General features: G+C 37.5%; 1 protein-coding gene across 1 annotated transcript in view; it reads left to right on the top strand.

The window, feature by feature from the left end:
- GMDS (GDP-mannose 4,6-dehydratase) overlaps positions 1 to 15,549 on the top strand; it is a 425,497-nt gene that overhangs the window by 162,660 nt on the left and 247,288 nt on the right. The window contains exons 5-6 of the mRNA XM_062570043.1: positions 6,339 to 6,531; positions 7,374 to 7,478. Coding sequence (XP_062426027.1) covers positions 6,339 to 6,531; positions 7,374 to 7,478 — 298 coding nt within the window. The remainder of the gene's footprint in view (positions 1 to 6,338; positions 6,532 to 7,373; positions 7,479 to 15,549) is intronic.

Genomic DNA, 15,549 nt, shown 5'->3' with positions numbered 1-15,549 from the left:
GGTCTTCGAGCAGCTTAGCAGCACTCCTGTTGCATCTAATCTTGGCTCTTGCAGTTTAATTTTTTAGTGCTCACGAAGCTGAAAGGTGGTAGCTGCTTTGGGATACTACGGTGGCTGTCTCTTTGGAACAAGATGAAAGATGATGCATGTCTTTCCTGTTGTTATCCTGAGCAATCTTTTTTTCCAGAGTTAGAAGCACACTTTTGTTATGAGGCTACAGCTTCTGCCTGCCCCTTTCAAGTGATTTCCATGTGCTTGGGGAAATGAATGGTGGGTAGTCATAAGTAGCTAAACTCTACTTCACCCCTCATTTGTGGGAGGTTTTTTAGGGGTGCAAAAGCAGATGTGTGTTCGGGGCTATGAGCGGGTTTGAGCTTCTCCTTTTTATGCATAAGCAAAACCACTTTGGGGATACTTGTGTAAGACTGACCTAGTCCCTAAAGTATAGTCTGCAGTAGTTTATAACAGGTTATAGAGCACAAAGACCATGAAGGATCATTTAAGAATACTAAACAGCAAGCTTATTTTCTCACTTTGGTTTGGGTCTTCTCACTCAGGGATGAATGTGAAATATTGGCCCACTGATGTCAAAACTAAACTTATAGCAACTTCAAGCAGGATCACAGGTCACTCAGCCTGCAGTCCACAGTGTGATGTAGCTGCAGTGGAGCTACATCACTGAGGCCTCAGTGTCAGTAATGGTAGAGAGCCTGGTTCTCAGCTGCACAGCTTTTTCCTTTGCTTCACAGCTAACCTTAAAATCATTGTTATTCATATCTGAGATTTAATTTTAAAAGAGAGAGAGAAAAAAAAAAAACCTTTGTTTGCCAGGAAGATATGAATTGATGAATAAATGTTGATAACTGTTGTTGTCATTTCTTACTTCAGGCTCTCTTGCTGCAGCAATATTATGAATGTGTCTTGGGCTAAGAGGAATTTTGGGAAAAAATTTTGGCTTTTGCTTGTATTTGTAAAATTTTTTCCTTGCTAATTCTCTGTTTGTAATCATATTATCAGATCACTCTAGTTCTATACAGATCACTTTATTTTTTGTGTTTTATCAATGCAAGACCAGGGAAAGAAATAGGCAAGAAGGTAGATCAACAAATAGTTACATTCCTTTTATCCAAAATTTCTGTCATTATTCTTTTCAGTCCATTTCTATTTAGCTAATAAGTTGAATAGGGCTTTAACATATCAAGAGTGTAATTTTATAGTGAGTAATGCAGAGCTATTGAATTGACTATTTTTCTATATAACAAAAAATATATAGTTGTTTGAGGGATTTTGGTATCTTCCAGCTACTCAACTACTTCTTTTATTGGTTAACAGGGCAGTGAGTTAGGTGTTCCTTATGATTTAAGGGGTTGAGAGAGACGGGAGAGAAAATGTCATATCCTCCTAGAGGTTACTTGAAGTTTTGGTAGATATAGGTTCTTCTCATTTCACTCCTCCCTCCCCCCAGAAATTTTGTAAAATCTTTTTTTTTTTTTTTTTTTTTTTTTTTTTTTTTTTTTTTGTTATTGTAGGACTTCTTAGGAATGTTTGGCCCATATTCTGTGTTAGATTTAGCAGCTGGAATGTTACGCTTTACATGCCTGTTTGTAGGGGTTGAGCAGTTTGTTTATTGAGATGATATAAGTGATCCCAGTGGTTTTTATTGGCAGTGGAAGGCACACTGAATATTCAAAGCAAACAGAAATGATTTTAAAGAATACAAAAATGTAACTGCTGTGAAACTTCTGAGATGTGAAACATTTCTGAGCAGTTTTCTGTTCTGTGTGATTTTCTTCTTGGGTGTAAACCTCTTTCAAAGCTTTGAGAGACCTGATAAGTATTTTCTATTCTGATAAATCTAAAGAAAACTACTGTAAATTTTTCAAGAGTATGGGATCGTTAATTTGATATTATAATTAGGTTAGCCACCTCTGCTTTTACAGTGAAAGAAGAGAAGAACTTACATTTTAATCATTCTATTTCCTCTTGAGGCTTCACCAGCCTTCCAAAAATCCCATATATGAAGCTGAAAAAGTTGTAGAAAGGAGATGAAATTTCAATCATTATTTATATTCCTTAGATAGAGCATTAGAGCATATTCCTCTAGCACACATTATTTTTGTTAGAAAGCTAATAGTTAATATGGCTGCAGCCTCTCCTTTTGATTGTTCTAAATAACAAACCAGAACTAAGTATCTCACACAGTCACACCTATTTTGATGCTCATTTGGTGTTTATTTTCAGAATATTGGCCATTGCTGATAACCCAGTGGTCAGAAGCAAGTATTATTAAGTCTGTGGGCTTGTATATAGTACCCATCGACATGATAGGAATGTGTTCTTGTGGAAGGTAAAAGTCCCATATGTTTTCATTTAGATAGCTTTCAGTAAGCTTTTAAATCTTGTTAAAGACCTTGCTAAGCTCAGTTTTGAATGAACAATTGGGAAACATCATATTTAAAACATTACTCTATTAAATTTGAATCTTGTGTAGGGACTGAATCTGGCAATTAGAAAGAAATGGGAAAAAACAGAGCATGAATTCAAAATCAGGAATAGATGAAGCTCATGGAACACTCATTGTCATCTTTAGAGATGTGTGATGCAGGAAATATAATGTGATATGGTGTATTCCTCCTATATGTCATGTGAAACCAGGAACTATTTTAACCAACAAATCTGTGCTTTTCTCAAATATTTTATCAAGCTACGGATAAGCTTTATATGGATAAAGAATGCATTTGAAACTTAGCAGATTTGGGTTAGCAGTGAAGTCTATGAGCTAATGATACTCATTATATGAAACTCCTTCATACTCAAGAAGTCTTATTTGTTTTTAGTATATTTTAAGCCAATTCTGCAAGGTGTTCAGGGCCTGAAAACTCAGAACTGAAGTGTTTTTAACCAAGGATTTAAAGATCTCCCTACTGATCTGTCCACTTTTAATAGTACACTGTTATCTCTACTTTCTAAATGGAGTAAATAGGCATGTGTTAAGTGTATATATTTAGAGCACATCCAGAGGTGAACTACGGTAAGTCCGGAAGCATCAGGTCTGCACTGTACGTGGAAAGGCAGCTTCAAGCTCACTTCAGCTAAGGTATTCCAGACGGACAATCTCTGTTTTGTTGGCATGTGACACTTCCACTCAATCACAAATAGCCTGTCCAAAGAGAGCAAAGAAGTACTGGATCGGTGCTGTTAATAGTCTTTGTTGGGAAGGATTTAGTTTTAAAGTTTAGGCGAGGCATAGAAGTTTCTTTTCCCTACTCCAGTCACTGTGCAGAAACCTGGTGGATCAGGTTTGTGCACAGAGACTGTCATAGTTGCAATGCTTCTTTACACAGAGGTTGGTAGTAGGTGGCAGTATGGGGGCTTTGGTGCTTGGGTGGTAACTACGTTAAAAAGCTAGTCAGTATATAGGCTTTGGAGAGTTTCTCCAAAGCTCTCCAGCTTCCTGATTTAGGTACCTAAAGTAGGTGCCAATGGGAGCTGTGTGAAAGCTCCCATTACCTAAGCCTTGTTCTGAGGGTGGATGAATCTTTAGTCTGTCAGAAAGCATGGTTGGTTTTTAACCTTTATAGGTCTTTTCTTCTAAACAATCGTTTCCATGAAAGTTTTTTCTCTCTTATGTAGTCCCACTGAGCCCAGTGCACAAGCAAAGATTATTTCTATGAGTAACATTTAGAGAATCTGATTCGGCCCTTTTTTGTTTTGTGCAAACAACATCAATTTTCTCTTGCATGTCCCTCTACAAGAGATGCCTGTATTTTCTTTTTTAATTTTTCTTTTTTCTTTCTTTAACTTTAATCTTCCTGCTGGTCTTACACCACAGAATGGACGCGAGGAAAAGGGAATAATGTGGTAATGGTAACTCAGCACTTTTTCCTGCTCTGTCCCACTTCACTGATACCTATCTAATCTACATGATATTGCCATTTTATAAAACCCTTTTACGTTGTTAACTTTGAGTTAGAACCAAATTAAAATCCTTTATGAAGTTTGACATGGTAACTGTTACTGCCGCTACACAGCACAAAGTGTGTTAAGAGTTCTGTGTTTTTGGTGTTGGAAGTTTCAGCGGATAAAACATTTTTTGTCTTCGTGACTGCTGTCGTAGGCCGACCTGCCGTCCTGAATGGAGTGAGTTCAGTGCTCTGAGCCCCGTCCCCGGCGGAGCGTCGGCCACGTTAGAAAAACAGCAAGCGCCCACAAAGCTGTCAGCTTCTGCTCCAGAGACACGCAGCCCCGGGCAGACATGGAGGCAGAATTACCTCACACCTCAGGGAGTGATTTTTCTAGGTGAAGATTGAGGTCATTCATGAGGCAATAGGGAAAAGTGCATTTTGTGAGACCGGCCTGTGCACCAGCCACCAAGAGCAGTCCCTGGTATTGCTACTGCGGCCTCATTGTTCGCTTTGCTAAGAGATTTTATAATCTGAGATCTCTGGAAAGGTATTTTTTCTAATTTAAGATCACCTCAGCTGCGTGTACGATTAATTTGTGCAGCAGAGTATGTCAGCAAGGATTTACATTTGTGGAGATGTTTTTACCAAGTTACTTGTTGGAACCAATACCTTTATATAGGTGAATTCCTGTTCCTGCTATGATTAGTGAGTGTCTTGCCTTTACTTAGAGAGCAGGGATGTCACTCTGAGGGCACTAGTCATATGCTAAATATACTAATTTGTGTTCATTAGTGCACTGTTGACAGTATCACCTATTCATTAAGATGTTTTCCCAAGTGTTACTATAACATCGAAGGTGAGAGGCCTTGAGTGGCCCTCGTTTCTATGGCAAATGACTTAAAACAGAAAATGTTCAGCACGCTTCAGTAGATCCAGTGCTCTATTTCAGCTAGGTCGTGCCAGGTTAATAAGCAGAGTATCAGGTTTCTTTTTTTTGTTGGAGTAAAAAATAGTTAAATTTGTTTTAATTCGTACCTTTAGCTATTCTGGTTGAAAACTATGTGAGAACATTTTTATTGTGGAGTACAGTAACACAGTTTAGATAATTTCGTACTTGTGTCAAATTAACTAGAAGTGCAAATCAAAATTAATCTAATTATTTTGATTTCATCTGCTGTGTAAATAAGCCTCAAACCTCTAGCGATTATTGAATAGAGAAAGTAGTTTAACAGGAGAAATTAATTCGGTTATCTATCTGAATCTGCAGAAAGCCTGAAAAATTACCTGACAAGTGTCAAGTTTCCCACTGATTTCATTGTAATAGCTGAACTACCCAGCTGTTTACTTTGTTCTCCATTAGTAGTCATCCTACCACTGAACACTGAGGAGGGAGAGGATCACAGATTTGTGTTGTCTGCTTTTGGTAGTGTCTCACTAACCTCTGGCCTAGGTTGTATAAAGAGGCTGTGACATTGCCATCTCTCTCGAGCTTGTTGCTGGAAGCTGTCAAACACCAGTCAGTGGTGACACTGGGATATTTTTGGGTGACACATTCTTCCTTGGGCCAAGGTGATGCAGGAGAGTACTTAAAGGTCCAGTGCAGCTTCATTTTTTATGATTTTGGCACTAAAACCAGGAAACGTTTTCTTTCAAAAACTGGCATGCTGAACCAAAATACTGGGTTGGAAGGAGGACCTAGAATGGAAGAGGAATGTGTTCCTGGGCCGGGCACCAGCACGAGAAGATTCTTTGGCGTGCAGGAGCTCTGCTAGCTCATCTGAACCCCCAGCCCACAGTCTCTGAACAACTACTGTGAACGTGCTTCTAAGCTGGTTTTCTCCTGCCTGCAGACTGGAGCAGTCATAACATATCTCTGCTTACTTTTTCCAGTTTTTTATTTTTCTTCTGTAATTGTGAGGGCAAGAATTAATGTATTCTGATAGACTTCACTGAAGGCCTAAGCCAATGATGACTCAAACATCATCTTGTGGTGTATATCACAATCAAGCCCTCCACAAAGAGGCCTGTATTTTAAAATATATTTTGGCCATTATTTTTTACCATATTCAAATGTGTCAAAGATATTAAGCCCAAGCAAGTCTTGTGAAAATTGGCAGCTGTGGAGATGAGAGAGAGCCTGATAATGCTCCCACTGTGCAAGAGCTCACCCATTACCTCACATAAGAAAAAAATTCTGAGAGATTCGTGGGACACCATTCCTTCGGTTCGGCTATTTATGGAAATGCTTATTTATTCTTAGAAATCCTTTGAGGGTACTTCTGTAAATTGAGCATCTAGTTCATCCAAAAGTGTCTAGATGGCTTCATGACAAGTGATTTATTACTTGTTTTGGTTGTGCATGATCATTGCATATTCTGGTGCTGATAGTAAATCAGTGTTTTTCTATTTCTTTTTCTACTCTTCCTCCCCAAGATTTCTTTCGACTTAGCAGAATATACTGCTGATGTTGATGGGGTTGGCACTTTACGGCTCTTAGATGCTATTAAGACCTGTGGCCTTATCAACTCGGTGAAGTTCTACCAAGCCTCTACCAGTGAACTTTTTGGAAAAGTGCAAGAAATCCCACAGAAGGAAACCACCCCTTTCTACCCAAGATCGCCTTATGGTAAGGATTGCTGGTATGTGTGTCAGTGTCTGTATGTCTGTTCTCCCTGCTCATGTCTCAGGGCTGAAGTCATCTGGGTGTGAGATCAGAATGACGATAGAGCTAAAGTGACTAGACATGTCGAGAGACATACCTTTTTGAATTACTATGTAAAAACTATTTGCTGCCATTGCCTGGGGGTTGGAAATTACCATTTCACCTCACAAGACTGTGTTCATTCAGATCAAAAATGGAGAGCTCTTTTAAAGAGGAGGGGGAAGGGTGGCTCTTCCTTCACAAAGCTTTGTAAGATAGCACTGACGTGATAATATTTCATATTTTTTTGTTGCCTAAAAGAGAAACTCCCAAGAGCATTAAATTCAAAACACTTATTAAAGCAATGTGCAGGGAGGACTTTGGTGATAAAGTTTCAAATCAATCTGAGTGTTAAGAAACCAGATTTTCACTTTTATTCCTCCAAAGTAATTTTTTTTATTAGCAGAGGTCACCACAGTGGCATATTTCACACACTCTGGCTGTGTTAATTATATTGTAAAAGGAAAAGTGCTATGCTTGAGTGTGCATAGGAAAATAAGTGAGAGAGCATTTTAACACTTCCTGACTGGTTCTGAAGTTGTACAGAAAAAGAGTATTTTCCCATTCAGCTGCTTTTTATTGGACTGGATATTATTTCAATCTGAAACATGACATATCTAGGGAATTAATGAATTAATCAAATTTTAATGCACTGTTATTGAAAGGTAGACACCACCCTGCATGTATGAGAGGTGCATATATGTCTCTGAGGATTGTGTACAAGCAGAGTGGATATACATAACATCAATTTTTTTTTTTTTTGGTAGGAGCGGCAAAATTGTATGCCTACTGGATTGTGGTGAACTTCAGAGAGGCCTACAATCTTTTTGCTGTGAACGGCATTCTCTTCAATCATGAAAGTCCCAGGAGAGGTTAGAAAATCAATATAAAACTGTTCCCAATTTTGTGTACATCTGACAGGAAAAATGAAACAACGTATCACAAGTTTCATTTAAGGTTGCCAGAATTCTGAAGCAAAGGTATCTGACGTGTTGCCTGCTCATTGTGGTCAGTGCCCATGGTAGTTTCAGAGTCTGCCGTGTACCAGCTTTCACTTTCAAGTGTTATATTCCATTTCTTAGCCCTTTGGCTCTGAAGGGAAGCCCTTGTGTCTGATTTTGTATATCAGTGCTCTCAGGAGGCTACAACAACATCTCTGAGTTTTCTTTCCTTCTTGATAATACGTGGAGGTTAAAATTTTAAAATGACATTTTAAAAGGAAGTTTTCTAAACATTTAGGTGAGCAACTGCAAAATAGATGCAATTTCAGACATGATTTGTGTTTGAGATTTTTATCTGCATATAAGTGTTGAATTAAGAAGCAGATATAATAGACCCTCTAAATTCGTAAGACTAATGAATGCAGTCTGATGTAGTTTGGAAGTTTGTGGACTGTGACCCCGACCTTCTGACAAGATGGCTTTCAACACATGGCTTTTGAATGCCTTTCTGTTTAGCCCATAAAAACAATGCAACTTAAATTCCACTTAATCATCCCTTTTTCTCCTACAGTAATTTAAGAACAACTAATATTGGTATTAAGTTTGAGTAAGAGTCCGCAGTTGATTGAAAATCTCTTATACAATGACAGGTTTCCTCTGCCCTTAAAGTACTTGGACTTTATGAAAACACTCTAAAATTGAGCTTTAAATTTAATTTACACACCCAACTGGATTCTCAGCCTTTTATTTTGATCTGTCTATAAACAAAAAATAAATTCAAGTTTTACAGGAATGTAATTATGTAAGTTACAGCTTTTGTGCAAAATATAATAATTTTAATTGTACATACAAATATATAATGGACCATAATTGTAACTGTCAAAGAAAAGAAAGGAAAGGAAAGGGAAAGAAAGAAAAAGGAAAGAAAAGAGGAAGGGAACAGAAGGGAAAGGAAGGAGAGAAGAGGAAAGAGAAGAGAGAAGAGAAGAGAATAGAGAAGGGAAAAAATGAGTTGATACCGTAGGGTTTAAGTAGTGATTTAAGCCTTTGAGAGTTACAACTGTGAAACTATGTAGTACATTGGGTAGGCAGCATTTACTTTAAATGATGCATCAAATCCTTGGTAGTAGAAGATGGTGTAACACTTTTCATTGGAGCATATGACAGCAGAAGTTGAAAATTAAAAGACAATTAAATTCACTAAATTGTTTCATTTAGAAACCTTAATACTTTGCTCTTATTTACACAGTTCACTGCAGTATATTCTGTACTCACTATATGATCCGATGTGCAAGTAGCTCTATCTGTTTTGGATTATAATGATGCAGTTAAAACAGTATGACCAACATAAAAAGGGGGGAAAATGTAAGGACAAATATTAATCTGGCATGGTTTCTAGTGATAATAAAGAACTGTAGGGCGAGTTAGAAATTATATGAATGCATTTACCGTTCGTGCTGCTTCTTTATAGGCTTGTGCCATTTTGGAGAAGAAAAGCTTCAGTGCTCCTTGCTGTTTTGATCCAGTAGGCTCCTCTGACATTTGTTTCAGTTTTGATACTGCTGTGACAGAGCTTCCGTTCCTAAGTCCCTTTCCAACACATTTAATGTCTCTGTGGGGAAGCCAAGTCTGTGATTTGAAGTCTCAGGCTTTGCTTTTAGTTGTGTGTATGTACTGAGGTGGAGGTTAAGCCACTCTTGCCATGGGCAGGATCCTTGTCTTAGGAATAGTTTCAGTTGGCTCCATTAGCCTTAGCAATACAGGAAATGGAAGTAACCGCAGCCTGGTGCCATTTGCCTAACGTTTAAGTGTGTGAATGTCTGAAAAAAACCCTGCTGATAGAACTCTTAGAAAATATGTTTTTCCTGCCTTTCAGACATACAGGGAAAGTTTTTATTGAACCTGTGTTCTCCTTGGGACCATATAAGGAAAAATCAAAGAGAAATAACAGAATACTCATTTTTCTCTTTAGCTTCCTAGTTTTAGTTTGGAAAGGAACACCAGTAGTTAATCTCATGTAGCCTATAGACAAGACTACTCAGAGTTCATAAGGGTAAAAAATGCTTAAGTCTAATATGAGAGGTTTCTTATTTCCTGAAATTACTGAGGCTTGAGAGAAGTGCTTGCTTTGAGAAGCACATTTGATTCTCTGCTTTTGTCTTACACTTTTGCTCTATAATAGAAATACTGTAACAGAAGTAATTTTTAAGATGTGACAGTGTACTGCAAATTTGAACACTTAAGCTCGCTGTGTGGGCCTGTTTTTAACTTCGATGTTTCCTGTTCTGACAGCCACAGTGACTTTGAAAAAACATCAACGATAAATTCCAGGTTGATTGAACACACTGTCTGTGCCTTACATCTTAATTTGGGAATAGTGCAGCATTATCAAATTGCACAAGTACTTGGGCCCATGCTCAGGAAATGCATGTGTATTTAATAACAGAGAATATTATCTGAAGTCTTATATGGAGTATAATAACTGGTTATTTTGGACTAAACTAATATCTATATATTTACTTATTTTGAGTCTTCTTGTAGTAATTTCCTTTCTATTTTTTTTCTATTATATATTACCTATTGCTTCTCATTCTTAAGTAATCACTTTTTGACCAGTATAAGCTTTTCTACTTACATAGTTCAATATGGCTGAATATTCACTGAAGTGATGTGGTCATGTTGATTTATGCCAGCTAAAGTCTGGCATAGTCTTTCAAGTGATGATCTGGTAATGAAAGAGAAGTTAGCATAATTTGCTTATTTTGAGGAGAAGGCCAGTTATCAACATACCTTGCTAAAGCTGGTTTCTTCAGTTAATTTAATCACTTTTTATCCAGGTATAGCTCAACTGTTTCCTAATTTGTGATAAGGCCAAAGGAGAAAGGGATCTTCCATTACTGACGTTTATTTATTATCAAAGTATGATGTTACCTGAAAAACAGAACGTGCTCTGCAGTGGTAGAAAGCTGCAGTGATAGAAAGCCGTATCCAAAAAGCAGGGAAGCGTACAGTAGTCACTAGTACAAAGTTGATTATCTCTCTACAACAGTCTTGTGCAGCCGGATAATGTAGTGTGCTAGAACATAGTATGTCTTTACTATAAGGTATTGAAGAGCTAGTTTGAAAGTCCTGACCTGCCAAGCTGGAGTGGGTGATCTTGTGCAGAATGCTAGCTGGACATGTGATATCAGCATTTTTAGATTTTAATTCTTGGGAGCAAATGTGGAGACGTGACTATGGGAAAGAACAAAAGGAGCAAACGCTTTTTTCAAACATTGATAAAGTAAGTTATGTGTGGAAAAAATACCAGAGTGATGAATGCCTAATATATTTTTTCTTTTGTGAGCAATTACTCTCCTTGCAAGACAGCATTGTAGGAAGCTGGTGCCTAGAGAGTTCGTACTGGTGGTTGAATGTGGCTCCCAGTATTACTAGTGTGGAACGTCTGCACTATAGCAATATTGGAAAGGTATTTCAGTTTGGCAAGTTAACAGTTTTGACAGTGGGAGAGTGAGGCAATTAGCAGGTCTAGTTTTCAGGAAAGCTAAGGCTTGATCCAAGCTTTTTTGACACCATTGGAAAGATTCCTGTTCTTTTGCTGGGCTCTGGATCTCACTGATGCCCTTTTTTTCTGAGTAAGAAAACAACCTACTTGTTGACAATGACATTTGTTTCTTCCCAGGCAAGCCCTTACTTTTTTCTCCTTAGTTTTGTATGAGAAGTTTTCTCAGATTTACAAGATGTGTCTTTGGATGTCTGAGATCAACTTTCCGATTAGGTTAACCACTTCATTGCTTGCCTCATCTGATCTTTATCTACCAAGATGTACAAACATGTACAGCGTGTTTTCTGACACAATGCAAAGAAATTTTGTTTGTTTTTTTATTATTTTTTCCCCTGAGTAATAGATACTTTGTCTCCGTATATGATGTTGTTGTATAGATCATTCAGTGGGGAATTTTTATTTTTCTGATATCAACTCTAGTAAAGCAGTTGTCATCAGACCATTGCTGTATAGCCAGAGGGAAAGGATACAACTGCTCATTTCTGTGATCTCTCTCAGCCAGGAAGGAAATGGCTAGGTGTTAGATTGCAGGCTGAAGGTTGTCAAAGTAGAAGTAGTAAGAGTAAAATGTAGAGAAATCACAATTTGAAGAGAATGGAGCATGCTTTTTGCTTTTACTGTACATCTGAATCACTGTTTTGCCGAGAGGGTGGGGAGGGTGGGGGGTAGGGGATTCCTCCATTAGCTGTAAAGGTGTTTCAGTGTCTTTTGAATTCATGTATTTCATTGTTCCTTTTTTTTGATTCTGACAAATTTTCAGTCTCCCTTTTTTCTCTTTTTCATAGAGAGAGCAGTAGCAGATGGTGACATCTGCTAGGAACTTTCACAAAAAATCCCTACAATGTGACAGCTGTTCTTCTACATCTCCTCTAAAGAAAGGTAGCCAACATCTGCCAGATTTCCCTTTCTCATTTCTTTGGTCGAGGAGACTAATTGCTAGTCTCCTTACATATATTCTATGCAAGAAGAGCTGATCAACATAATACTATTGGAAATACTAAGGGCTTATGCAAGTGCTCTTTTTATAAATTCAGGCCTATGAGGGATGTAAAAGTATAAAATTTGCCAAACAGAGCTATGGTACCTCTCATTTAATATAAAGTCTCCCAACACACAAGTATATCTGCATAGCAAAAGTCAGCAGGGTGTTGTGTCTTGCTGACTCCTTGCTGAATGAGAAAAATGCAAGCTGGTTAGTATTATCAGGGATCATCTGCCTAGCATATTGAAAACTTAATGACGAGGTACCATGGCCAATGTAAAAGGAGTTACTCAGACAGTTGCGTGCTCTGGAGCAGCCAAGATCATTTCATGCTTTTTAGTTTGCATGTTTGAACAGAGAAAGCATGCAGTGTCCTGAAGACATACATTCTTACTGGCTTTTTCTCCTTGCTGTGAGACTGATCCTGCTAAGTGATCCATGCAGGTGTTTTCTTATCTGTACGTGCAGTCAAATGTCAATGGGGATAAATATGGGCATTAGGGTCTATTTGTACAGATGGATTTTCAGGAATATTGACTGTCGTAATAAGAGAATTGCAATAGTTGTTTTGCTTATGTACATGTGATTTTCTGTGAAAATGATTTGACCTTATGAAATAAGTGAATTTGGTTAATTCTTCTAATGTTGAACCTGATACTGACTAACTACATAGTACTAATTAGAGCAAATCACAATATAAGAAGGAGTGGCTTTTTCTGATTTATGTTGCTAATAATTCATCTCAATCTTGAGTTCCAATATCACTTTTCTAGGACTGGCCAATACTTATATATGAAGACAATGCAGTCGTGCCCAAATATAAGTGCATTTGCCTTCTGTGACATTGTGTTTTAAAGGCAGTACCAGACTTCCGAAATAAGAACGGAATTCTAAGAACATTTCTGCATGTGTTTAGCTTTGGGCATAGACATGGTCCAGGTCAGTGCCACCGAACTTGTCACATATGGGAAATAAGCAATTATGTAAATGAACTGAACCAGGATCTAATTTTGTTTCTTGAGTGAGTCACTGATAAAGGAAGGTGTTGTGTTGAACAATCTAATTACTGAAATCCTTTTGATTCAATCTTCTGATCTTTCAATTTTTTTGTTTTTCTTCTCAATCTTGAAGTAGCCCTGATTCTATACTTACCTATCTGATGTGTTTTTCTGGGGCCTATCAGCAGTTTATCGAAATAGTTATGGATATACTTAAGTAATTTCTTGCCTGTGGGTTTAGATTTTTGGAACAGCTGCATTTGCAATCCGGATTTCTCCTTGAGCGAATTATTATCTTATCAGATGCATCTTCTTGTCATTAAATCATGTGCTCCCTTATGGCTTATTCCATGTTGGGAAGAAAGTAGATTACAGTTTCTGCTATTTCCCATCATTGAGTTTGACTTTTTTTTTTAACCAAATAAAAATCAAAGCACTAGCACAATTTAGAAAATGTTAAATCTACTAAGTTTAAAAAACCTTGCCATGTAGTTCTTAACATTTCTCAAATTATATTGGCAGATGTCAGTGTTACATTATCTTAAACTTAGAGTTTGCAAACTTCTTTTCATTGCTCTTACTGCATTAGGGAAAGCACAAATATTTAGCTTTTATTTTTAAAAAATAAGTTTTTAACAGCTACTTTACAGTTATAAATCCTCTTTGTTGTTTTGACACCCTTCTCTGCCCCTCATAGTCTCAGTAACTGGCAGGCAGGTGTTTATTTATCAGGGACATTTGTGTTGTCTGATATACTACTGAATTTTTCTTCACTGCCTTCTTTAAAAGTAATACAAGGTCTCCTGTTACCTTTATTGTACTTCTTGAAGATAAGTGGAGAGGTTGTGTGCTTTCTGAGGACAGAAGCAGTCCTTAGGCTTTCCAGTATTTATGTAATTATGGAAAACGGAGTAAGTTAAAAATAATTCTGCACTTCAGTGCTTTGTTGATCAGATAGTAGTAACATACTTAGTTTCAAGCACTTAACTGAAGTGCCATTGAATTTAGAGTAAAGCTAATCATGTGACTAAACTAGCTATTAGAGCTTGCACACACTCATTTTTTTGCTTCTATTTGCTTGTACAGATTAGGTGTGGACTATTGCATAGATCTGTCATTGAAAATCAGGCTAATAACTGCTAGCTTTAATACCTGTTTTCAGCAGGAAGCTGACCTTCTTTTTTCAAAATTCTTGCATTGATTTTCTTTGATAACCTGTAGATATGTCATAAGGAAAGCAAGTGATGGCTGGAGTATTCTCCTGTCACATATTTAATAGGCTTTGGGGGATAGACTAGTGCTAGCAGTGTGATTTGCTATCAAGCTCTGTCTCTGTGGGGTCTACAAGTAGATAGTAGATGTGCTTCTCTGTTTTTGAGTCGCAGAATGTGCAGCTATGCATCCTGGGCCATAAACCTGCTCAAATATGCTGAGATCTTCAAGGGATTTGAATCACCCAAGCTCGAGGAAGGTTGGGTTTTTATTGCTTAATCTAAATTAATTCAAAGTCTTCAGTTATTTCCCTCCTAAACCTGCTCCAGTAGCACTTGAATCTTGAACGTATCCATCATGAATTTTGCAAGGAGTTAGTAGTAGAAGGCACTCTGACTTCTGGTGAAAATGCTATGCTTGTTCTGTTTTTTGGTGTAGAAAGTTGCTTCATGCCTCCTCTTTGTATTTGATATGCCCTCACAGAAATGCCAGTGTTCCAACACTTAAAAGAGTATCTCTCCGTTGAGCTCAGCATGCTGCAGTATCACAGTTCTTGCTGCATTCAGATTCATGGCTTCCACAGGACTCTTCAAGTTTCAGCACTGTTTTCTAAAACAATTTTAACATTCTCAAAGTCTCAGGCCAGTTCCTTTAGGTTATGCTCAATGGATACCAGCTAACTGGTGTTTAGTTGACTTCTTTAGGTGAGGATGCTTCTGAATGAATCCAATAACCAGAACATGAGCATATGGTACAAATAACACTCATTTCTCCTTAAACCTGTTCAAGTTTCACATGAAAAAAAAATGCAGCATGTATTATTACATTCCTTTTTAGTGTTACCAGATTTAATGACAAGGGTTTTTTTTCTCCCCACAGACCATGCAATATTTAATGAAAACATTCAGAGCAAGATTGGTGTAAGAATAACTCAGATTGTGAAGCTGAAAGCTTGATTTCATATAACAACAGTAGGCAATTGCTGTCTTTGCTGTCCAATTCAGTAAGTGGTCGTGCTGGTGTTACTGGAGAACCAGGACCAGTTTTCATCCTGCTGGTGAATCTAAAATCCATTGGCAAAATAGTGTCAGGAAGCTAAAAAACCAACAAGTAATAGGTCATTTTTAAATTTATACTTATGTCTCATAAAGATGCTGTGTCATTTTAAGAAAAGCATCATAACTTTAAACTGTGTTTAAAGGAAGAGTAAGTTCTTTGTTGTGAAATCATGGGATGAAGCAATTC

This window comes from Rhea pennata, chromosome 2 (genome assembly GCF_028389875.1).
Source record: "Rhea pennata isolate bPtePen1 chromosome 2, bPtePen1.pri, whole genome shotgun sequence".
Classification (NCBI taxonomy): domain Eukaryota; kingdom Metazoa; phylum Chordata; class Aves; order Rheiformes; family Rheidae; genus Rhea; species Rhea pennata.
The sequence above is the reverse complement of the archived record's forward strand: the minus strand, read 5'-3'. Positions and strand labels throughout refer to the sequence as shown.